The following is a 26,931-nucleotide window of genomic DNA, read 5'->3' as shown; positions in this document are numbered from 1 at the left end:
CAATCTAATTACAAATGTGATGACCTCAGAAATCACAGCTTTATTAAAAGACCTCCTGCTCATCTGATCTCAAGAGTCTAGTTTATTCACTATTACTAAATTTGCTGTAATTTCTTAAAAACTGAAACTAAACTTTACCTTCACACCTCTTTCTTCCTCCCTTAGCATGTCTTCCAAGTTGGTAGCTTTCTCCTCTACAGACATAGTTTTCTCAGTTATCTCCTTTAATTTTTTTCTTACAATCTGATTATGATTTTTAATTTTGCGTAACCTATAGAGAATTTGAGGAAAAAGCAGAAAACATGTCTAAAAGATATTTAATGCAAACAAAGAAAGAACAGTTTATCCTAAGATTTCTTCATATAACAAGCTTCTTTTGCCATAAACCTTTTAATACCAGCATATATTTAGTAGGTCATAAAAATATTGCTCCTAAGGCTTTGTATTGAAAAACTTAGTAAAAATTGTTTAGGTTTAATAAATTAGTAGCTATAATTTTATAGTTATTGAACCAAAAAACCAATATTCAATAATTTTTCTAGAAATATTAAAAAACTACAAACATTCTTAAATATCTTTTCTCTTACCTTGCTGTTTCTTCATTAATGTCCGTCTTTATTTTGGAAATATTTTTCCTCAGAGCTTCTAAATCACTGGAACTTCTATTCACAGTGGCTTTTAAAGAATCCAGCTATTTATTAGTTAACAGACAGAAATGATATATTTACTCTATATCTTATAATTTCATTTCTGAGAATTTTTATTCTGAACACATTCATTTCTAACCTACATAACAGTGACAAACATAATAACCATGTTTCTGTAACATATTTAACAATTTTTCTTTTTGATCTGATAATAAATTTCAAATGACTTGTAAGATACTGACAAATTATAGAGATCTGTATATGAGTTAAAAGCACATAGAACAAAAGCTTCACAATATTGCATTCGGCAATGATTTCTTGGATATGACACCAAAGGCACAGACAATCAAAGAAAAATAGACAAGTTTGACTTCATTAAACTAAAATTTTTTGTACAGCAAAAGTAATATCAACAGAGCAAAAAAGAAACACAAAGAATGAGGGGGAAATAACTACAAATTATATATCTGATAAGGGACTAATATCCAGGATATATAGGGAATGTCTAAAACTCAACAACAACAATAAACAAGCCTGATTCAAAAATGGTCAGAGATCTTGAATAGATATTTCTCCATAGAAGAGATACAAAAGGTAAATAAGCACATGAAAAACTGCTCAACATCATTAATCATTAGGTAAACAAAAATCAAAACTACATTGAAATACCATTTCACAACCATTAATATAGCTACCATCAAAAAATCTCAACAAGTGTGGATGAGGATGTGGAGAAATTGGAACCCTTGTGCACTGTTAGTGCAAATATCAAATAGTACTACCATTGTGTGGTAATTCTTCCAAAAATTAAAAATGTAATTATTGTTTGATAAGGCAATTCTGAGATACTTCTACACCCATGCTCACAGCAGCATTATTCATTATAGCCAAAACAGGAATGCAGTCCAAGGTCATTGACAAGGGAATTGATAAGCAAAATACAGTATATATGCACAATGGAATACTATTCAGCCACACAATGGAATACTATTCAGCCTTAAAAAGGAACAAAATTTTGACATATGCTGTAACATGGATGACCCTTGAGGACATTATGCTAAGAAAAATAAGTGAAATAAGCCAGCCAGAAAAAGACAAGTATTTTATGACTCCATTTATATGAGGTACTTACAGTAGCTAAAATTATAGAGACAGAATGTAGAATGGTGGTTTCCAGGGGCTGGGAGGACAGGGAAATGGGAAATTATTGTTCGATGGGTACAGAGTTTCTGCTTTACAAGGAAAGAGTTATGAAGATGGTTGATAGTGGTGGTTGTACAACATTAGCGAGGTATTTAACACTAAACTGTCCATCTGAAGACAGTTAAGATGGTAAATTGTGTATGTATTTCACCACAATAAAAAAATTTTGAGAAAAAATGAAGTACTTTTACATGTTACATCTTATAAGAACCTTGAAAACATTATGTAAGTAAAAAAAAACCTGACACAAAATGCATCATGTTGTATGATGACCAAAATAGGCAAATCCACCAAGACAAAGTAGATCAGGAGTTGCCAGGGCCTGGGTTGGAGAAGGAGAGGGACAGAAGGAAAGCCATTGCTAATGGGTATGCGGTTTCTTTTTGAAAGACCAAAATACTCTAAAATTAGGTAGTGATAATGGTTTCACAATCCTGTAAAATACTAAAAAGTATTGAATTGTATGCTTTAAGAGAGTGTATTTGATATGTGAATTCTATCTCAATAAATAAATTATAAATAAATGAATACCTATATTTTTTTCTACAGCTGGTTTAAGCTTTAAAATTTTGGAGAATGAGCTATTAGCTGTGACATTTAATTTATGTAAGAAATTCACTTTTTTGCTTTTGCAAGATCTTGCTTATTCTCTCCAGATAGAAAAAACTTTCCTTCTTTATCAGAAATATAAAGTATAACAACTTATAAAATGAAAAGCTCTGCAATGTTTCAATTTCCCATCCAAATATCAGTAACTTCAGATAATTTGCTAACTATGGGAATTGCTAACTCTACCCATGGAATAATCTAGTTGACATGTATGCTCAAAAGAAGAACAGACCAAAGCAGAAGATTTTATTCTCTCTGTTTAAAGACATTATACCACTACATTGTCCCATTACTACACTGAAATGTTTTCCCTTAACAAGGTAAAACACTGAACTTCAACAGTAGTTTCTGCTAGAATTTGAGTGGTAAAACCACCATATGCATGTATCTCTGGAAAGATACTTCAAAATATCACCAATGTCAATAATTCATCTTCACATATATCTATTTTCCTTTATCTTATGATTTCCAGCCTAGACTTTTCAGAAGTCTTTTCCCTTGAGTTAATAACAAAACACCACATGTGATAAGAAAGTTGGGCACTGCACAACACCAGGGGAACCCTTTATACCACCTGAATGACAGCCCCCTGTTGCCTTTATCCAATCAAGGTTTCAACAGAAAGTGAAAGTGAAGTCACTTAGTTGTGTCCGACTCTTTGCGACCCCATGGACTGTAGCCAGGCTCCTCCGTCCATGGGATTTTCCAGGCAAGAATACTGGAGTGGGTTGTTAACATTTCCTTCTCCAGGGGATCTTTCCGACCCAGAGATCGAACCCGGGTCTCCCGCATTGTAGGCAGACGCTTTACCGTCTGAACTACCAGGAAAGCCCTAGTGTATCCTAAAAGTTCAAGTTTCACAATACGAAGGAATGTAACAAAAAGAACTAAAAGCAGGTCCTTAACAAAGGAAAGCCTTTATGCTTATCTGTATAGTTATTTGTTATAAACACAAACCAGTCCTTTTAATTGACATACCTCATCCTTCAGCTGAATTCTATTAGCTTCATGACGTTGATATTCTGTTCTACATTTTATAACTTTACGATCAGCAACAGAAATTTTTTTTTCATACTCTGTGTTATTCCCAATTTCACTTTCCAAAAACTTGATTTTTTCCTTAACCAGATTTTCTTTTTCTCTTATTTCTTGCTTTATCCTTGCTAATGCCTAGAATTTGAAATACACATTAAATACATGTGTAATATGACAAATAAAACTAAAACTAAAAGGAATTCAGTTTTTATAGTACTTATTTTACCAAAATTTAAGGAGAGACTAATTTAAATGAATAAAATAAAATATTAGTATGCCACTAGTATCTATAAGCTCATGTTTTTAAAGAACCCTATATTTTATTTCATCCATCTGGTACTTTGCTACAGGGATAAGAAAAATGTCAGTCTTTTATCAAGAAAAGGTGACATCTAAAAAATAAAACAGTATTGAATAGCTTTCACATTTCAATGCAGTTTTCCAAGACCAGTTTAACAAGACCAGTTTTTTTCATTTTTTGAGAATATTATTTTTGTTATTCGTTTCAATAGGAATATCTTCATCACTCAGGCTTCCTGCTGGTCGTGGAGATACAAAATAACTGAATATGCAAAGTAGTAACTGTGATGTGGACAAAGTACCATGGGAGCAAGGAAATGATGAAATCTACCCAAGAGAAATCATTAAAAGCATTACCTAAGACGCTTCATTTGAGTCGGGCCTAAAAAGGTAAGTGGGGATGCATAAATACTCTAACATGGTTAAAGTGTAGGGTGGGAGGGCAAAGATGGAATGGGGGGATGTTAAGAAAGAGTGGATACAGATGACAGAGATGAAGGGTGGAAGGCAGAGGTTAGGGCCAAATGGTGAAGAATTCAACTTTTCAATTGTCATGTTAAGGAGAGTCAAGTTTTAAGCAACATGGAATAAAGATCTTAGAGTTGGGGAATAAAAAGATCATATGTGGTTTTTCAGGTGATTCTGATGACAGTATGTTAGATGAGTTGGAGAGAGAAGGAAAATTTACCCTAAGATATATTTCTTTCAAGTTTTCTGAAATATAGTCTCACCAAACAACTAATCTCAAGAGAATGGGTCAGGGGAGGCTATGTTTCTGAAGTTGGTAAGTTTTAGAAATGCTACATGTAATATTGTACATATTAGCATATTAAATCAATATACATCTGAAATTCACTGCATTTTAAAACACATTATAGATTTGTTTACTCAAGTATTCCCATATATATAACAATTAACATTTTATAATTATAACATTCTGTATCTCTACTGTGTCCATTCAACCAAAGGATAGGTTAAAACTTCCTAAATTTGTATGTGTCGAATAATTATTCTAGAATTCCCTGCTTTATATTAATTTTCTACCACTTACTCAGAAGCTTTAATTCCTACATTACAGGCGTTAACAGGGCAATCTATTCACAGTTAAGTTTTCATGTAGGTGATGCCACAGATCAAAAATACCACAAATCAAGAGCTAGTTGTTAAACACTTAGAGGCATCCCACTACCTATGGAACCACTTCTGAGCACCCTTCCTAGTCTTTTTCAATACATATAGCCAGGAGATGTCACCCTGTGAATAAGGAATCACTGAGGATGTAACCAGAGAGCTGTAGGCTGTGGATTCCACCAAATCAGCAGGCTGAGTAACTTCAGCTACAGGACTGTATGAGCATTCAGATTATGGATTTGCAGTCTTAGATCTTAGTCTTAGATGTGATCTACACAGAGGAAGCAGTCAGGACGTGATGTTTGAAACCAGCATAAAGCAAGAAAGAGAAAGCAACATTAATAGCAAGAAGTAAGAGGAACTCATAGTTAAGACTGATTCTTCCAACTCCCCTCTAAGGAGACATAAGCCATTTTGTTGATAAAATGATTAATCACAGAAATTTAAAATACGGAAATAACATTTTCATATAAGTTACACATAACAAGTAAACCACATCCAGATATCAGAATTCCAAACTTCCAGTGACCTGAATTGCTTGCCAAATGCCTTTCCATGGAGTATATTCAGAATGGAAGTTTGCACGTTTCCTATGTGCCTTCTTTCCTCCTCAATTCCTTCTCCCTCCCCAACTTCCCTAATCTTCCCATTTGCACTCACCACTATTTCACTCTTTAATGACTTCCCCAAAAAGTTTTCCTAAATTACCTCTGAAAGGAGCAGAAGATAACACTAGACCCATGTTTAATCAGCATGGTGTTCCTCCCCTTCAGAACTTTTACCCCATTCTGAATGGTAACTCAGTTTCCAAAGGGACAATTTATTGCAGTCAAGGTTTCTTTCCTGCCTCTCCATCCTTCTTTCTTGGCTACCCATGAGGCTCATTTCCCTACACCTTTTGATTCACACAGAAACAGCACACATGTTAAATCCAAGGCATTGTGGACAACCATGTATATATGAGTCAAGGCATTGGCTTTGCTGCAATAAAGTTGTCTGTTGATTTTCTCTTGTTTCACATTTCAGAGATACTAGAACTCAGTCTTTGGCATTATATACCATAAGTAAATAACCTTCATAAAATCACATTTCCAAATAGATATAGAACCAGCTTTAGAAAAAATTTACCCAAACTATTGGATCATGCTACAAAAGTGACTTTCAAATAATAGTGTGATTTAATTTGAAATGAATGAGTTAAATACAAAAAGAGATAAATACAGCTGAACGTTGAAAGAACCAAACAACCACTTTACCACAGCACAGTTATCGATGTCTTTATCTCTCTTCTGCATCTGTTCTATTGTGCTCTCCCACTGTAGAATGAGTTTTTGCCTTTCATTATGAATCTTTCGAAAATCTTGGGCAGCTTTATCCAATTCTAACTGTAAAATGAAGACCAAATAATATTTCTGTGAATTTCAGTGCTTTTGTGAACATCATTTTGACAATTAAGAAATAAAAATCTTTACTAAACCAACCTGTACACTTAGAGTCTCTGCAAATTCATTGTCAAGTACCTTTCTTCTCTGATTACATTCCACAGTCAGTCTTTCTAATTGCAGGGTCAGGGCCTAGAATGTAGTTACATACAAAAATATTCATAACTATCATTTTACTAATATAAAAGCTGTTAGACAGCATATCCCACATTAATATTATATTATACATATGCAAAGAGTTGGACACAACTGAGCGACAAACTGAACTGAACTGATACATATACATATTATACGTATTATAAGACACATATTCATTTGACATCTAAAATAACTCCAAATAATATATATATTCTTTATCTTCTAACTTCAATGGAAACCCAATTGTTTCTAAAAAGACTTTTAATACTTTTTTAAATGAGTTAGAAAAAAAGATTAAACAATAAATTTTCATTTAAGGTTACTGTAACTAATGCATGCAGTTTTAACTTGTTAGAAAACAGAATGTTTCATGATACTAATATATCACCAGATTTAATCACAAGTAGATTTTTAAGTAGTGGTTATAATAATTATTATTTTATTTAATATATTATAATATATTAAATAATCAATAGCACTATAGTCTCAAATCAGCAAAAATTATCTGTAATATTCAAACTATTATGCAAAATAAGTTAAAATATTAATACATAGTTCTAGTATAAAACTTTATTTTCTGAAATGCTTTTGAGAAACCTTCTCAATCAGGATTCTTAACCTGGAGTCCAAAGATCCTTAAACGGTCAAAGGGCTTTAGAGGAGCTATAAAAGTTGCATCAAGATTGTGTGAGTATTAGAGTACATTCATTTCTCTAGAGAGAGGATAATTGGCTTTATTAGACCCAAAATGTTTAAGCACTACTTTAAAATTATAAGTCCAATTTAAATTACAGGTTGCTTTACTATAGATTCAGAGAAAATCTAACACTACAATGTATAACATCTCACCCTAATCTTATTATCATCTTGCTGAGCATACTTCTGAAGAGTGAGAGCATCACTATCTTTATGAGCTGATTCTTCCAGCCAGGCCTCCAATGCTTGCTGGTCCCAGTTCATTTGACATTTCAAACCATCCAATTTTTGAGTAGTTTTAAATATGGAATTCTAATTTCCAAAGAGAGGGAACAGGGAGAAATAACAAAACATTATTTACTGTACAAACTAAAATAAAACATAACATTACATATTTAAAAGGAAGAAAGAAATCTTGTCTCTGTCCCCAGTCTCCAGATGTATACAACATATCATATTTAATTATATAACTATCATACTGTATTTCAATTCTTTAGTTCTGATATAGAGGGAAGTGATTATCAAATTGAGAACAATAGTTGAGTCAAAGTTTACTTAAAAAGACATTAGGGTATCTCCCATAGAGCAATCTCATTAGTCACTCTACCAAAACTACCTAAGCAGATATGAAATTATAATAAAAATAATGTGCCTCATATGCTAACTCAAGCCCAAGACAAGTTCTCTTCAGCCCCATTTCCAATCAGATTGCTGTCTCTAAAAGGTCTATTATATAGAAATTTTGGAAGCACATTTAATTAAAATGAATATAGTAATTAAGGAGATAAAATATTTTTCAATGTATTTAACAAATTTAGATTCATAAAAGAAAATAGATCAATACACAAACAAATACAAATTAACATGATAAAATAGGTATGTATGTGTATATATAGGATTCCCTGGTAGCTCAGATGGTAAAGAATATGCCTGCAATGCAGGAGACCCAGATGTATATATACAAATATATATGGATATATCCATATATATTTATATATATGTGTATATACTTATTGTTTGTATATATGTTTATGTTTAATATTATATTATTATATTTGTATAAGAATATATATATATTTCCATATATACAAATACATTTCCATAAGTATATACATATGTAAAGAGAAGAATTGAATTTGGAAAGTGCTCCCAACCAAGTAACTAAAAGCTAAGGAAAAGAGAAAAACAGGTTATAGTACTTTAATATTAGAGTCACAGGTTGATAATATGAAAGGTAAAAATTCTGACTGAAAAATGAAATTCAAAATTATAAGTGACGTTTTAAATGTAGATCTTTAAAATGTAGCACTTATAAATAAATTATGCCTAGTATGGTGTAATAGGCAGACAGCAGGGTACCTCACATATGGTAAGGCTCAATGACTATTTGGTAAGTGAACACTGAGAAAATAAATGTAATATTCTATCATTGTTGATTTAAATCACAGCTCCATGTGACTTTCATTGTCGAAAAAACAACATAAGTAAATGTCAGGAAACTAAATGTCTTTCCCATACAGAAAAAAAAAAAATCAACGTTTATTTGGTGAAGGAAGAAGGAGCAATTGCACAAAATTTTAGGTAACAGTTCAACACATACTTCCTTATCATTTTTTTTTTCCTGTATTGATGATATCTCATTTTCCAGTCGTTGAATTTCATCCTTCACTCGTCCTAGTTCTCTTTCAGCAATCATCTTGAAATGTTCTTCACTTTCAATCTCGTGATCCCTGGCTTTGCAAAGAGACTACAGAATAACATACAAAAGAGAAAGACTTTTTACATTTTAAAATTATAAAATAACACTAAAACTAGACAAAAAATAACAAAGTTCCCACAAAATGCTTAGATGACCTATTATTAATTCCACTTCTCTGAAACTTGCACATTAGATTTTGTGATTCAGTGTAGGCAGTGCTGCTTACTAGTTGTGAGAAAGAAAAACAGCTCATTGAATGTGTGAGGAAAAAAATGTTTTCAGCAGATTTCAGTTTTGGTCTAGGGAAGCTGCTGGAAACCAAGTTTACTGAGACTTTAAAAGAGACATTCCATGTTCCTAGGTAGGAATAATCGATATTGTGAAAATGACGATACTACCAAATGCAATTTACAGATTCAATGCAATCCCTATCAAACTACCAATAGCATTTTTCACAATTCATATGGAAACACAAAAGACCCCAAACAGCCAAAGCAGTCTTGAGAAAGAAGAACGGAGCTGGAGGAATCAACCTTCCTGACTTCAGACTATATATGTTAGAAAGCTACAGTCATCAAAACAGTATGGTACTGGCACAAAAACAGAAATATAGACCAATGAAACAAGACAGAGAACCCAGAGATAAACCCAAGTACCTATGGATACCTTATTTTTGACAAAGGAGGCAAGAATATACAACGGAGCAAAGATAGCCTTTTCAATAAGTGGTGCTGGGAAAATTGGACAGTTACATGTAAAGGAATGAAATGAGAGCACTTCCTAATGCCATACAAAGATAAACTCAAAACGAATTAAAGACCTAAATGTAAGATCAGAAACTATAAAACTCTTAGAGGAAAGCATAGGTAGAACACTCAATGATATAAATCAAAGCAAGATCTTCTATGACCCACCTCCTGGAGTAATGAAATAAAAACAACAACAACAACAAAAAAAAAACAAGTGGGACCTAATTAAACTTAAAAGCTTTTGCACAGCAAAGGAAACTACAAACAAGGTCAAAAGACAACCCTCAGAATGGGAGAAAATAATAGCAAATTAAACAACTGATGAATAATTAATTCCCAAAATATACAAGCAGCTCATACAACTCAACACCAGAAAAACAAACAGCCCAATTGAAAAGTAGGGAAAATATCTAAAAAAGACATTTCTCTAAAGAAGACATATAGATGGCTAATAAACACAATAAAAGATATGCTCAACATCATTCTTTATTAGAGAAATGCAAATCAAAACTATAATGAGATACTACCTCACACCAATCAGAATGGCCATCATCAAAAAGTCTACAAACAATAAATGCTGGAGAGGGTGTGGAGAAAAGGAAGCCCACTTGCATTGCTGGTGGGATACAGCCACTATGGAAGATAGTATGGAGATTCCTTAAAAAGCTAGGAATAAAACCACCATATGACCCAGCAATCCCACTCTTAGGCATATACCCTGAGGAAACCAAAATTGAAAAAGACACATGTACCCTAATGTTCATTTAAGCACTATTTACAACAGCCTGAACATGGGAGCAACCTAGATGTCCATTAACAGATGAATGGATAGGAAGTTGTAGTACATATATACAATGGAATACTGCTCAGCCATAAAAGGAATGCATTTGATTCAGTTATAATGAAGTGGATGAACCTAGAGCCTATTAAACAGAGTGAAGTAGGTCAGAAAGAGAAATACAAATATCATACACTGATGTATATATATGGAGTCTAAAAAGATGGTACTGATGAATTTATATTCAGGGCAGTGATGGAGAAACAGAGAGAGAGAACAGACCTATGGACACAGGAGGAGGGGAGGAGGGAAAAAAAAACTAGACAGAAAATAACAAAGTTCCCACAAAATGTTTAGATGACCTACTATTAATTCCACTTCCCTGAAACTTGCACATTAGATTTTGTGACTCAATGTAGGCAGTGCTGCTTACTAGTTGTGAGAAAGACAGTTCATGGAATGTGCTAGGAAAAAATGTTGTCAGCAGTTTTCAGTTTTGGTCTAGGGAAACTGTTGAAAACCAAAGTTTATTTACTGAGACTTTAAAAGAGAAAATTCATTTATTTAAAACTAAGAAATTAAATTAATATTAAAATACTTAGGAAATGGTATGCTTATAAGAATTGACCACATATCCAATAAAGAGAAATAATTTTAAAATAATATGTAAACAGTGATGGTTGTAAATATGCCTTAGAGTATGTTAACATACAGTGATGCCTTTGTGTTAAGTTTTACTTAATAAAATTGTATTTGTTGCCTACTGATCCTATAGGACTTCAAAGTTATCACCAGTGGTATTGTTTTTACATTATTAAGGCTGTTAGTGTTGAAAGAAGTTTATTGTCTTTCATCTCTACTAGCCTACTTGAAGTTTGACTATAATGAAATACACCTAAAGAAGATCTCTCCTTCTCAAACCCCCAACTCAGTGGTATAACTTGAGGAAAAGATGTTATTCTAAACTGTTTATTAACTACTAAATCACAACAGGATTCCAAAATCTTGGGATTGTTTTTAAAAGTTCATTAAATTTATAGCTTTCTAATGAGACTTGTAAAAACCCATGAAATAGTTACTTATCTATATTAATTATAAACTGGTATTAGAAACATGACTTGTTCAGTTTTAAGAATTACATATTTGTACTTAAAAAAAAAAAAGTTTGAGAGAGAAGCTAGTAAAGTCTCCAATGCTGATTTACAGTGCTTTTGGATTTTCTGGGCATCATCAGGGAAAGAGATTCTTCACATGAATAGACTGTCCATAAAACAGATCTTACTTAATTAATTACTCTAAGTTTTAATTTTTATTGTTTGTACTAATATTTCTAAAATGCATTGTACTGTCCCTAGTCACCTTAACTTCCTGAGCATAAATTAACTTTTCTATTATCTCAGGATTGTTATTATAAAATTCAGTCCTTAAACTATGCTAAAATATTGTGGTGTCCTTAGGGCTATTGAAGTGTGTTGACAGTTTGCCTCCTCTCAAAATCACTCCAGGAAGTTGTGCTGAAAATTTTTAAAGTAGACAGAAACTCTATTATAATGTTTTATTAGACCTATTTCCACTTAGGCCATCATTTCTCTGCACTGCCGTCACTGCACCCTTCTCATATAATCAGCTGCCTAATATTATATCAGACTGTCTGAATGATGATATCTCCTGATGAATTAATTGTTCCTTGAATTTGGCGGCAGTAGAGTTCCTAAAAATCTTTTTTTCTACCTACTTTCAGGTTTAATGATTACGTTCATAATCATTTAGTTATGTGAAACTTTCTTATTATATCTCTAAAATCAAATCACAGATGTAAATGCAATGTGAAATGTTCCATGACTACACATGATACAATCAATGTAAATTTCAAACAGTATTTTACCTGGGTAAACAAGAACTCTTGCTTAACATTTTTGAAGTGAGAAGTCATAGCATTAATTCGATCTTCATAGTCACGTAGCTGATCTTGCATGGCTGACCTTTCATCTTGCAGCTTTGATAACTGTAAATAATAAATGCTATGATCAACCAAAGTCCTACTAAGTTCTTACCATATTAAAAAATATAAAATCAAAAGAAAATTAAATTTTCATTTACTTTGCTTCTTTCAATATCCATTTGAATTTCTAAAATCTACTGATCTTTTAAATGTTATAAAATAGTGTTGTGATTTAGAGATAACTGTGGGAAAATTAGCACCATAATATCTGAACCATGAACTTCCAGATGTTCAAGCTGGTTTAGAAAAGGCAGAGGAACCAGAGATCAAATTGCCAACATCCGGTGGATCATCAAAAAAGCAAAAGAGTTCCAGAAAAACATCTATTTCTGCTTTATTGACTATGCCAAAGCCTTTGACTGTGTGGATCACAATAAACTGTGGAAATTCTGAAAGAGATGGGAATACCAGATCACCTGACCTGCCTCTTGAGAAACCTGTATGCAGGTCAGGAAGCAACAGCTGGAACTGGACATGGAACAACAGACTGGTTCCAAATAGGAAAAGAAGTACATCAGGGCTGTATATTGTCACCCTGCTTATTTAACTTCTATGCAGAGTACATCATGAGAAACACTAGGCTGGAAGAAGCACAAGCTGGAATCAAGATTGCCGGGAGAAATATCTCCTCAGATATGCAGATGACACCACCCTTTTGGCAGAAAGTGAAGAGGAATTAAAGAGCCTCTTGATGCAAGTGAAAGAGGAGAATGAAAATGTTGGCTTAAAACTCAACATTCAGAAAACTAAGATCATGGCATCCGGCCCCATCACTTCATGAGAAATAGATGGGGAAATAGTGGAGACAGTGGCTGACTTTATTTTGGGAGGGCTCCAAAATCACTGCAGATGGTGATTGCAGCCATGAAATTAAAAGACGCTTACTCCTTGGAAGGAAAGTTATGACCAACCTAGATAGTATCTGAAAAAGCAGAGACGTTACTTTGCCAACAAAGGTCCGTCTAGCAAGGCTATGGTTTTTCCAGTGGTCATGTATGGATGTGAGAGTTGGACTGTAAAGAAAGCTGAGTGCCGAAGAATTGATGCTTTTGAACTGTGGTGTTGGAGAAGACTCTTGAGAGTCCCTTGGACTTCAAGGAGATCCAACCAGTCCATCCTAAAGGAGATCAGTCCTGGGTGTTCATTGGAGGGACTGATGTTGAAGCTGAAACTCCCAATACTTTGGCCACCTGATGCAGATAGGTGACTCATTGGAAAAGACTCTGATGCTGGGAGGGATTGGGGGCAGGAGGAAAAGGGGACGACAGAGGATGAGATGGCTGGATGGCATCACTGACTCGATGGACGTGAGTTTGAGTGAACTCCGGGAGTTGGTGATGGACAGGGAGGCCTGGTGTGCTGTGATTCATGGGGTCGCAAAGAGTCAGACACGACTGAGTGACAGAACTGAACTGAAGAAGAGTAAGAGAGACCAGAGCTCACTCAGTCTTAGCCATGTGAGAACAGAGCCAGAAGGCAGCCATCTACAGGGCAGGAAGAGGGCTCTCACCCAATATGGCACCCTGATCTTAACTTCTAGCCTTCAAAATTTTGAGAAATAAATGTCTGTTTTTTATTGAGTCTATGTTATTTCAGTAAAGCAACCCAAGCTAAGACACTGATTTAAATATAAAGGAATTTAAAGCTACAAGTTTTCTGTAAGATTTTTGCTGTTTTTCATTCCATGGACAGAGGAGCCTGGTGGGCTACAGTCTATGAAGTCCAAAGAGCTGGACATGAATGAGAACACATGGGTGTGGGTACGAAGTAGTCTCCTTTTACTGTTTTCTAAAAGGCGATTTTTTTCCCCTTTCAATGTCTCTTTAATATAAAGCTATCCAGATGCTGAGGGGCAGGGAAGCTTGGTGTGCTACACTCCAAGGGGGGACAAAGAGTTGGAATGACTGGGTGACTGAACAACAACAACAATTCAGAATATATTTCTGAGAAACTTGCCTAAGCATTTAAGATGTCTATCTTAGCTCAGACTGCCATAACAAAAAATCATAGACTGGGTGGCTAAAACAATGGAAGTTTATTTCTCACAATTATGGAGGCTAGGAGGTCCAAGATCAAAGCGCCAGTCAATTTGGTTTCAGTGAAATTTTTCTTCCTGACTTGCAAATGACTGCCTTCTCACTGTGCCCTCACATGACAGAAAGAGCCCTGGTCTCTCTTCCTCTTCTTACAAGAGCACTAATCCCAGTGCAACCCCCTCTCCCCTATATCTTGTTGTCCTTGTTCAGTGGCTCAGTTATGACCAACTCTTTGCAACCGCATGGACTGCAGCATGTCAGGCTTCCCTGTCCTTCACTATCTCCCAGAGCTTGCTCAAACTCAAGTCCATTGAGTTGATGATGCCATCCAACCATCTCATCCTCTGTCGTCCCCTTCTCCTCCTGCCCTCAATCTTTCCCAGCATCAGGGCATCAGGGTCTTTTCCAATGAACTGGCTCTTTGCATCAGGTGACCAAAGTATTGGAGCCCCCCAGTCTAGAACTCCCAAAGGCCCTACCTCTAAAGACCACAGTCTCTCTTACTCTTCTGGTTGTTCAGTCATCCAGTCATGTCCAACTGTTTGCAACTCCATGAACTGCAGCACACCAGGCTTCCCTGTCCCTCTTCATCTTCTGGAGTTTGCCCAAACTCATATTCATTGCATCGGTGATGCCATCCTGTCATTTCACGCTCTGATACCCTCTTCTCCTTTTGCCCTCAATCTTTCCCAGCAACAGGGACTTTTCCTATGAGTTGTCCGTTCACATGAGATGACCAAAATACTGGAGCTTCAGCTTCAGCAACAGTCCTTCCAGTGAATATTCAAGGTTGATCTCCCTTAAGATTGACTGGTTTAATCTCCTTCAGTCTAAGGGACATATAAGAGTTTTCTCCAGTACCACAGTTTGAAAGTATCAATTCTTTGGCATTCTGCCTTCTTTTTTTTTTTTTTTATTTTATTTTTACTTTACAATACTGTATTGGTTTTGCCATACATTGACATGAATCCACCATGGGTGTATACGAGCTCCCAATCCTGAATCCCCCTCCCACCTCCCACCCCATATCATCCCTCTGGATCATCCCCATGCACCAGCCCCAAGCATCCTGTATCCTGTATCGAACATAGACTGGCACTTCGTTTCTCACATGATAGTATACATGTTTCAATGCCATTCTCCCAAATCATCCCACCCTCTCCCTCTCCCTCTCCCTCAGAGTCCAAAAGTCCATTCTATACATCTGTGTCTCTTTTGCTGTCTCGCATACAGGGTCATCATTACCATCTTTCTAAATTCCATATATATGTGTCAGTATACTGTATTGGTGTTTTTCTTTCTGGCTTACTTCACTCTGTATAATCGGCTCTAGTTTCATCCATCTCATTAGAACTGATTCAAATTTATTCTTTTTAATGGCTGAGTAGTACTCCATTGTGTATATGTACCACAGCTTTCTTATCCATTCATCTGCTGATGGACATCTAGGTTGTTTCCATGTCCCCACTTGTAAAAGAATGAAACTAGATCACTTTCTAACACCACACACAAAAATAAACTCAAAATGGATTAAAGATCTAAATGTAAGACCAGAAACTATAAAACTCCTAGAGGAGAACATAGGCAAAAGGCAAAACACTCTCCGACATAAATCACAGCAGGATCCTCTATGATCCATTCTGCCTTCTTTATGGTCCAGCTCTCACAACCGTATGTGACAACTGGAAAGACCATAGCCTTGACTATACAGACCTTTGTTGGCAGAGTAATGTCTGTTTTTCAACACACTGTCTAGGTTTGTCATTGCTTTTCTGCCAAAAAGCAAACGTCTTCTGATTTCATGGCTGCAGTCACCATCTGCAGTGATTTTGGAGCCCAGCAAGAGGAAATCTGTCACTACTTCCACATTTCCCCCCCTCTATTTGCCAGGCAGTAATGGGGCCAGATGCCATGATCTTAGTTTTTTTAATGTTTAGTCTTAAGCCAGCTTATCACTCTCCTCCTTCACCTTCATCAAGAGGCTCTTTAGTTCCTCTTTGCTTTCTGCCATTAGCACATATCTGAGGTTGTTGAGGTCCTGCTTACCTTGACTTCAGTTTGTAATTCACCCAGCCCAGCATTTCTCATGATATGCTCAGCATATAGGTTAAACAAACAGGTGGCAGCAGACAGCCCTGTTGTACTCCTTTCTCAATCTTGAACCAATCAGTTGTTCCATACAGGGTTCTAACTGTTGCTTCTTGACCTACATACAGATTCCTCAAGAAGCAGGTAAGATGGTCTGGTATTCCCAACTCTCTAAGAGCTTTCCACAGTTTGTCATGATCCAAACAGTCAAAGGCTTTAGCACGGTCAATGAAATAGAGATAGATGTTTTTCTGAAATTCCCTTGCTTTCTCTATAATCCAGCAAATGTTGGCAATTTGATTTCTAGTTCCTCTTCCTTTTCTAAACCCAACTTGGAAATCTGAAAGTTCTTGGTTTGCATAATGCTGAAGCCCAGCATGTAAGATTTTAAGCATGACCTTACTAGCATGAGAGATGAGTGCAATTGTCCGATGGTTAGCAGATTCTTTGATACTACCCTTTGGTGGCTGGCATGAGGATCAACCTTTTCCAGGTTTCCTTCCTCTTTTTATAAGAACACTAATCCCAGTCCCCACCCCATCTAGACCGCATCTAAACCTAATTGACTCCCAAAGACCCCACCTCTAAAGACTATCACATTGGGAGTTAGGGCTTCAGCATATGTATTACTGGGAGAGGAACACAAACATTCAGTCCATAATAATGGAGAGTAATCTTTTAAACTGTTTATTATTAATTCTGTTGGCTTATGATCAGAAAATGTGACCTATAAAATTATCATTCATTTTTAATTGTTGTAAATACATATAGCATAAAATTTACCATTTTAAACATTTTTCAGTGTATATTAAATACAATGGCATTATGTATATCCACACATTGTACAACCATCACTAGCATCCATTTCCAAAAATTTTTCATCCTTCCAAACTGAAATTCTGAATCCATTAAATACTAATCCCACATCCTCCTTATCTCCAGCCCCTGGAAATCACCATTCTACTTTATGTCTATGAATTTGACTACTCTAGGTTACCTCATATAGGTGGAATCATACCTTTGGTAATCATACCTTACCAAATCATATCAAGTATTTGACCTTATGTGTCCAGCTTATTTCACTTAGCATACTGTATTTAAGGTTAATCATTCATTTTTAGGCTTTTGCTCTGGTCTAGTACACAATCTACCTTTGTAAGTGCTTTATGAACATATACTTAAAGAATGTATGTTCTCTTTGTTTTTACTTTTGTTGTATTATTCATATATTGCTTATCTTTATTTTTGCCGTGTGTGTGTGTGTGTGTGTGTGTGCGTGCGTGCACTCAGTCACTCAGTCATGTCCCACTCTTTGTGACCACATGGACTGTAGCACACCAGTCTCCATTGTCCACAGAATTTTTCCGGCAAGAATATTAGAACATGTTTTTATTTTCTACTCCGGGGATCTTCCCAACTCAGGGATCAAATCTGGGTTTCTTGTGTCTCCTGCACTGGCAGGCAGATTCTTTACCTCTGCGCCACCTGGGAAGTCCAGATATTGAAGTACCTCACTGCATATTTTTGTCAAGGTCTACTAGCATTTATAATAGCTTTTACTTTTATGTATTTGGCTGTTGTGTTGTTTGGTACTTTATCACTTTTATTTTCTTTGTCAATTATGACTTTTATCACTATATAATTAACCCAAAGCAAAAGAATCTGCTTTTTAAATTAAAGCATAATGATTAATTCTCCACAACTTGATAATTCCTTCCCCATAGAGCTCCCAAACAACATTTGACTGCCTCTTTCTTAAATATAAAAGGATATGCAAGGATCACCAGCTACTTATTGAAAACTTACATAATGTATGGGACATCAAGATAAAGAGATTCCAAAGAAAACAGATAATTCAGGACAAAAAAGACAAGAACTAAAGACACACACATACATACACACTCAGATTATAATTGATAATATACTCCTAAAACAAGACCATGTGACACAAAAAAGCAACAAGTACATAACCTGATAATTTAAAATATGATTGATATAGTTGCCAAAATTAAAGCTGCTATATAAAGATGAAACAAAAGCTTCCAGAGAATGAAAAAGTAACCTACAAAGAAATGGAAATCAATTAAAAAAAATAAGAACTGGAAATCATTTTAATGTAAGATTATTCACCATCAACACTGCTCTAAAGACAATAGGGCAAAATTCTTGATAAATTCTGTGGAAATTTTATTTTTAATCTAGGATTTTTTTATCCAGCCAAATTATCATCAAATGTGAAGATAAAAATATTTTCAGATTCAGAGTGTTTGCCTCACGTAGACACTTCTTAGGGAGACACAAGAAAGTAGTTCATCAAAATAAGGGAATGACTCAAGAAGAAAAGAAGATATATATGTAGGAAATAGACCATCAACCAAGTAAAAGAATAAAGTGAATTCACAGGTTAACAGCTGGGAAATAGGCTTTCAGAAAAACAGTCCACTTTGGGAAACACAGGATTCCAGGAGGAAGTAGTAAGGCAGAGAGAAAGTATCTTGATGATCCGATACTATGATTTAAGGAATATAAAGTTAAAGCAGGCAGTGCAAGGAACCAGACTGGCAAAGCACAGTACTGTGGGCCCTTCTTGAAACAACCACACATGAAAAGTATCCAACAAGTCAAAAGATGAATCAAAAGTGAAAACTTCAAAATAAGATAAACTTAGTAAAGTAGCTGTATAAAAGACCATTAAATCATATTAAATATAAAATTAAGACTAAACACTTATAGTAAATTAAGAGCATTGAATAGAATGCAAATAAAATAAACCTTGATAATATAAAAATAATAAAACCACTATTTTTAATGGTGAAAAGAAGGTAGCAGAAAGGGTAGGAGGGCTAATCTCTTCATTTCAAAGATGCAGAATGAAAGATCAGGGAGTCAACTCATACTGTCTACAAATGAAGCAAAGAATTTTTTTAGAAACAATTTAACCATTTCATTTTTCTTATTTAGTTTTTCTTAAGGTTACAGAAATTTTTTCACAACCACTATCTCTTATAACCAAGTAACATTCACTGATAGTCAATAATTTCTTTCATCTTCTCTTAAACAGAAGTAAAATTAAATTTCTATGCTAAAAATAGCACATATAATAGGATCTTATTTTTATAATATTCCTGTCTTTTTTGTCTATTACCTGTAGATCATGATGTCTGGGATATTTGTTTAAAGCCATGATAGTCATATATATGGTTAACAGTGAGTATTCTGGGGAGAGAATATCTTGTATTTTTTATTTTATACCCTTCTCTTCTGTTTGAATATTTTAAACTTTCAAGAGTTTCTTTTTTAATATCAGAGTTTATTAGGTGATGTGATTATGGTCCTCATTATTCTTTAATTGTTCTTCAATATTTTTTTAAATAGCTAATTCAAGTAATAAGTATATAAAATCCTGTAAGACATATTATGGCAATAATACCCAAAATGAACATTTTAATGGAACTTAACCTATATTAATGTCCTTAGAGCAGTATAACAACCTTGTGAAATGATTGTTTTACTTATCTCCAGTTTATGTAAGAAGAAGAAACTGACTCAACGCTGATACGCAGGATCTGAACCCAGGACTGGATACTTATTAACATTATTATTCCTCAGTATTCAGTGCTAGATCTCTTACATTTCCCAATGTAGTTCTTCACTTAAAAAGCAAAATCTAAAACCATCTAATTAAATATAAGTAAATAAGTAAGAATATTTTTAAAACTATATTTTCAAGAAGCAGAGCGGAGGATTTTCATTTTCATTTCTCAGAGGAGAGAAGACCTTGTCTTCCATTCTCTAAAGCAGTGTAAGCATCATAGGTTCTTCTTGGACTCTTCCACACAACACATTGTCATGTGATGGAACATTAGACTCAAGGTCTTTAAAAGTTTCCTGAGCTGGTTACAGTTTTTAACAACTGCCATGCTTTGGTTGCAAGCTGGTTAAAATACTCCTTTGTTGTTGTTTAGTCACAGTCCTGTCGGACTCTGCGACCCGCACGAACTACACCCACCAGGCTTCTCTGTCCACGGAAGGATTTCTCAGACAAGAATACTGGAGTGGGTTGCTATTGCTTCTCCAGGGGATCTTCTGGACCCAGGCATGGAACCGCCTCTCCTCCATTGGCAGGAGAATTCTTTACCGCTGAGCCACCAGGGAATCTCCCAAACACTCCTTGCAACGTAAAATATTTTTATACTATTCTATGACAACTTAATCTCACTTTGAAAAGCTGAAAACTGCACACTGAACATACTTACTAGAACATCCCTCTTGAAAACATTTCCTCGAGTCATTTCAAATATCATAGGAAGAAACTCAAAAAGAAAAGTCAACCATACGTGTTTCGTTTACAAACATCCGCAAATAACTGTTGCTACGCAAATCTCAAAAGTCACTTTGCAAACCGCGCTTAATTCTGAGGCAGGAAAAAGCTGGCGCTTTTTTCCTCTACTACTCAGGAGGTTGCAAATGAGTGCAAGAAGTGGGAAGAGAAGGGAGTAAAGATTCAGACTTTATAGTCTTGTATACCAATTATCGTTTCAATTGGATTGACTGATATCAACGCTTATCAAGTACCGAGAAGGGCTAGCAGGTGAGCAAAGAGATGGTACCGAAAAGGTAAACCAAGAAAAGATGGCATTAGGGAAGGAACGAGAGAAATAAGTCCCCCCAAAGGCCCCCTCTCCCCTCGCCCGCCCCACCTCGCCTTCTTCACCTGATCCTTACCTGCTCTTCCAGTGTCTTGTTCTCCTCGTTCGCCACCGGGATAGCGAACCCATCCTCCCAGCGCAGCTCCGCCAGGAATTCACTACTCATGATGACAAATAGATAGGGGACCTCAGAAAAAGTGCAGAAGAAAGAGCCACCTTCTCATTTCACCCGTGAGCGGCACCTGAGGCAACCCCAGGGACTCGCAAAGCTCCAGAGTAGTTGCTACCCGAGCTCTAGCAACCGTTTCGCGCCCTTAGTTACCAAACCGGAAGCGCTCAGGTCCTGAGGCAAAACTTCCGGTCGAAAACACTGTCACTGAATCCAGGGAAACGTTTTCTTCTTGAGCACCCAGGGAAGAGAATCAATTTAGTCTTCCAGAGGTTCCTTCGGAGAAGTCAATGGCACCCCACTCTAGCACTCTTGCCTGGAAAATCCTGTGGCGGGAGGAGTCTGATGGGCCGCAGTCCATGGGGTCGCTAAGAGTCGGACACGACTGAGCTACTTCACTTTCACTTTTCACTTTCATGCGTTGTAGAAGGAAATGGCAACCCACTCCAGTATTCTCGCCTGGAGAATCCCAGCGACGGGGGAACCTGGTGGGCTGCCGTCTATGGGGTCGCAGAGTCGGACACGACTGAAGCGACTTAGCAGCAGCAGTAGCAGCAGAGGTTCCTTGGGGTTGCCAGGTGCCGGCGTAACAGTCCTTCAACATGCAGCTCGGGATAACCCGCATCTGCGGTCCCGGGGGCTGTAAAATCCGGCGCCTGCGGTCTCCCGGGGGCCGCAAGGCACAGCAGATGAAAGCTGACGAAAAGAATGTTCAAGTGGCGTTTGAGTTTCATTAGTGGGTGAAATCTCGGTATGCTGAAGTAGACAGGGATTTTGAAGCAGAATTAACTCCCTGGAAACATTGCTGGATGTTTTGATCCTCGTCTGATTTAACTTCTGGTCCTTCCAGCTTACAATCTTAGCTAACCGCAGACGTGAACTGCGCAGAGGTGGCTGGCTGACTTGCAGCGCAGAGTTCCTACACCATTATTTTCTTTACATTTTCATTTGTTAACATGTGTAAAATCTTTAACTCAGCACAAAAACTTGTATTGCTTCCTAATCTCTAAAAAGGAAATCTAGAATGGCAAACACGTCAATTAACTCATTTGGATTACCTACTTGGCACCGGTAGTTGTTTGAATTTATGCCCTGTGTTGTAGAGCTTCTCAGAACTGGAAAGGACAAAACAGTGAACTAATTTAATCCCTTCAGTTCCTAGATAACAAACTGAAGCTCCCTGAAGAGGGTAAGTGGACAGAACCAGACAGAACCTAAACTAAGATACAGGTCTCAAACTATGCTTTCTGCAATGAGGGGTGTTCTTGGCTGGAATACTCTCTACCACTGCATGTGAAAGTGGAAGTTGCTCAGTTGTGTCCAACTCTTTGCAACCCAATGGACTATAGCCTGTCAGGCTCCTCTGTCCATGGCATTCTCTAAGCCAGAATACTGGAATGGGTAGCCGGTCCCTTCTCCAGGGGATCTTCCCAACCCAGAGATCAAACCCAGATCTCCTGAATTGCAGGCAGATTCTTTACGGAGAGCCACCAGGGAAACCCCTACCATGGCATCCTGAGGATCAAATAATTTTGCTTATCCAATAGTTCACTTATCTGTTGCTTTTTTTCCCCTTTTCTGAGTTTTATTTTAGCTGTTCGTAGTTAAACGTTTATAAAGTTTAAATATATATCCTCATATACTCAGGAACCAGAGATCAAATTGCCAAAATCCTCTGGATCCTCGAAAAAGCAAGAGAGTTCCAGAAAAACATCTATTTCTGCTTTATTGACTATGCCAAAGCCTTTGACTGTGTGGATCACAATAAACTGGAAAATTCTGAAAGAGATGGGAATACCAGACCACCTGACCTGCCTCTTGAGAAACCTGTATTCATGTCAGGAAGCAACAGTTTAGAACTGGACATGGAACAACAGACTGGTTCCAAATAGGAAAAGGGGTACGTCAAGGCTGTATATTGTCACCCTGCTCATTTAACTTCTATGCAGAGTACATCATGAGAAACTCTGAGCTGGAAGAAACACAAGCTGGAGTCAAGATTGCTGGAAGAAATATCAATAACCTCAGATATGCAGATGACACCACCCTTATGACAGAAAGTGAAGAACTAAAGAGCCTCTTGATGAAAGTGAAAGAGAAGAATGAAAAAGTTGGCTTAAATCTCAACATTGAGAAAACGAAGATCATGGATGGCATCTGGTCCCATCACTTCATGGGAAATAGATGGGGAAACAGTGGAGACAGTGGCTGACTTTATTTTTCTGGGCTCCAAAATCACTGCAGATGGTGATTGCAGCCATGAAATTAAAAGACGCTCACTACTTGGAAGGAAAGTTATGACCAACCTAGACAGCATATTAAAAAGCAGAGACATCACTTTGTCAACAAAGGTCCATCTAGTCAAGGCTATGGTTTTTCCATTGGTCATGTATAGATGTGAGAGTTGGACTATAAAGAAAGCTGAGTGCCAAAGAATTGATGCTTTTGAACTGTGGTATTGGGGGAAACTCTTAAGAGTCCCTTGGACTGCAAGGAGATCCAACCAGTCCATCCTAAAGGAGATCAGTCCTGGGTGTTCATTGGCAGGTCTGATGCTGAAGCTGAAACTCCAATACTTTGGCCACCTGATACAAAGAGATGACTCATTTGAAAAGACCCTGATGCTGGGAAAGATTGATGGCAAGAGGAGAAGGGAACAACAGAGGATAAGATGGTTGGATGGCATCACCAACTCAATGGACATGGGTTTGGGTGGACTCCGGGAGTTGGTGGTGGACAGAGAGGCCTGGCATGCTGCGGTTCATGGAGTCACAAAGAGTTGGACGCAACTGAGTGACTGAACTGAACTGAACTGACTTATCACCTTAACACTTTTTTTTTCTTGCCATATTAACTTCATCTGTATCTTTTGTTTAAGCATTTTAAAGTACTACACAAATCTAACAGTTCACTCATAACTGCTTGAGTATATATTACCAACATTTAGCTTATTAATGTTTTATAACATAAACAGTATCATTATCACATCTAACAAAATTAACAGTATCAAAATATCTTAGTGATCAATATCTTTTCACAGTTATATTTCCTCAAATGTCCTGAAAATGTTTTTTCCCTTGGTTTGTCACTATACTTTTGAAATCCTCTTTTCTAGCTTTGGCTCTTTGTGCTCACATGGTTTTCCATGTATTTAGTCATTCGGACTTAGAAGTAGTGACTTCAAAGACTAGAGTTAGTAAGGTATTTTAATCTCTATTTCTACAGTGCCTAAGTTTCCAAAGTGGTTGCAAGAAAACAACTTGTAGAGGGAATATTGACCTATATGAAATAATGGACTTTTACAGCTTAAATAACTTATAGCTTATAGAGACTATATTCCATTTCACAGTAGCTTAATCATCTGTGCTAACGAAAATGTTAGTATCTAGCATATATTAAGATGGCATAGTTTTTTATACTTGAAAATTGTTATAGCAGTGTCTTTTTTAAACAATTATTTTAAAATGTGAATACTGAGGCAGCTGCCTTGGCCTGTGCTGATCTGTTGATCCACCCCTCTCAGTGTCAGCTGTAGCTGCCAACTGCATGACTGCAGCTGTCTTTGCTGGGTACTCCTCTAGGCCCATGGACATAAGAAATTTGACAGCCAAATCCCTGCAAATAGTCCCATTTCCCATAACTCAAGGCTTCTGTTTCCTGAATTTCAGGATGATGATTGTATCCATGTTGAATTTTGGACAAAATATCCATGCATCCTCCAAATTCTACCTTTCCACCTTTAAATAATATCCCTGCTTCTCCCCTTCATCGCCACAGTGTTTCTATCATCCATTTCCCACTTTTATAAATTCTACAGTTTCCAGATTATAACTGTATTCATTTGGATCTAGATTTAGAAACAAAACCCAAAGTTTTACAAGCCTTGTGACTGACCATGAAATAATCAATTTAATTCCTGAATGCTAAGGTAGATGTTACCCTTTTACTATTTCATTCCCAAGTAGATAACTTCATTCAAATTAGGTTGTTCTGGCTAAAATATTAAGAAATATTTGGTTTTGCAAAAAAATTTGTGATCTTTGTTTTAAAAAGAAAAATACATATAAGTATGAAGTATGCCAATCTCACTCTCAAAAGTTTGCCACATTTTGGCATTTATCCTACTGGCATTTTTTTAAATGAAGATATATATATATAAATGAAGCTATATATATATATTTTCTTATAGAAATAAAACAAAACGTTCTTTGCAAATTCATTTTTTCATTTAACAACAGTGGCCATGCTTCCACATCAGTACACTACATCTTTGGTCTTTTAATGGCAGCTTAAAATTCAGTATTATCAATCAATTTTAACTTTATAAACAATGCTATAATGAATGTCTTTAAAATACTCTAGGTCATCAATTATAGAGTGTAATTATTTTCATATTTTAATATCTCCAAAATTGAAATCCAATTTCAATTAGTGTTTTATTTGGTGAATAAGATATAACCTTACACACTTATGTGTGTCTTAGAAGTAAAATTAATGGAAAACAGGTATAAGTGATTTTATTTTTATAGATAACACTAGATTTCTTTCAAAATGTCTTGGATACCCATAAAGTATGACAGTATTCTTGCATATTCTGGATGTTATGAAGTATCAAATATTTTACAATCTAAGGAGAAAAATATATTATCTTATTGTTTATTGACAATTTAATAATTATGAGTGCGACTGAACATCACATTTCTTCTGCAAATAATTTCTATAGCATATTTTTTGCCCATTTTTTCCCATTAGGCTGTCTTCTCTTATTGAATTATGGCAGTGTTTTTCATGATATAGGTAGTTTCTTTGTGCATTTTTGTGTCTGTGTCTGCTGCTACTGCTGCTAAGTCACTTCAGTCATGTCTGACTCTGTGCGACCCCATAGATGGCAGCCCACCAGGTTCCTCCATCCCTGGGATTCTCCAGGCAAGAACACTGGAGTGGGTTGCCATTTCCTTCTCCAATGCATGAAAGTGAAAAGTGAAAGTGAAGGTGCTCAGGCATGTCCAACTTGTAGCAACCCCATGGACTGCACCCTACCAGGCTCCTCTGCCCGTGGAGTTTTCCAGGTGAGAGTACTGGAGTGGGTTGCCATTGCCTTCTCCATCTGTGTCTAAGAAGAATATTTTTTCACCTAATCTTTTTTGTTTTTTAAAAATTTGTTTTTAGTGTATTTTGCTGTACACACCTCAGACACTGCTCATGTTGCCATCAATATCCTTCATATTCCAATGGCTATATTCATCATTAACTTCTTTTGCTCTCTGGGCTGCATTCAGCTCAGCTATTCCTTCCCTATTAAAGCATCTTCTTCTTTTGGCTTTTATGACTTCTCCCCCATCTCCACTGCCACCATTCCAATTTAGACTATCATCATCTCTTATTGCACCACTGTAATTGCATCCTCAACAATCTGCCCACTTCTACTCTTGTTCCCCTGAAATCCATTCTACCTCAACAGCTAAGGTAATCTTTTACTTCCAGCATCTAATTCTGAAGTACTTCCCATACAGAAAATCTGAAATAATATTACACTGAGCACCATTATCCCCCATATCTA

General features: G+C 36.2%; 1 protein-coding gene across 1 annotated transcript in view; it reads right to left on the bottom strand.

Moving 5' to 3' along the window:
• Positions 1–22,209, bottom strand: part of CCDC39 (coiled-coil domain 39 molecular ruler complex subunit) — a 56,464-nt gene extending 34,255 nt beyond the window's left edge. The window contains exons 1-9 of the mRNA XM_069559310.1: positions 21,279–22,209; positions 12,313–12,432; positions 8,802–8,948; positions 7,355–7,513; positions 6,407–6,499; positions 6,182–6,310; positions 3,438–3,629; positions 588–691; positions 139–271 (exon numbers count right to left, since the gene is read on the bottom strand). Coding sequence (XP_069415411.1) covers positions 139–271; positions 588–691; positions 3,438–3,629; positions 6,182–6,310; positions 6,407–6,499; positions 7,355–7,513; positions 8,802–8,948; positions 12,313–12,432; positions 21,279–21,368 — 1,167 coding nt within the window. The 5' untranslated portion in view covers positions 21,369–22,209. The remainder of the gene's footprint in view (positions 1–138; positions 272–587; positions 692–3,437; positions 3,630–6,181; positions 6,311–6,406; positions 6,500–7,354; positions 7,514–8,801; positions 8,949–12,312; positions 12,433–21,278) is intronic.
• Positions 22,210–26,931: the final 4,722 nt, after the last annotated feature.

Source organism: Ovis canadensis, chromosome 1, assembly GCF_042477335.2.
Source record: "Ovis canadensis isolate MfBH-ARS-UI-01 breed Bighorn chromosome 1, ARS-UI_OviCan_v2, whole genome shotgun sequence".
NCBI lineage: Eukaryota > Metazoa > Chordata > Mammalia > Artiodactyla > Bovidae > Ovis > Ovis canadensis.
This window is presented reverse-complemented; position numbering and strand designations above follow the sequence as displayed.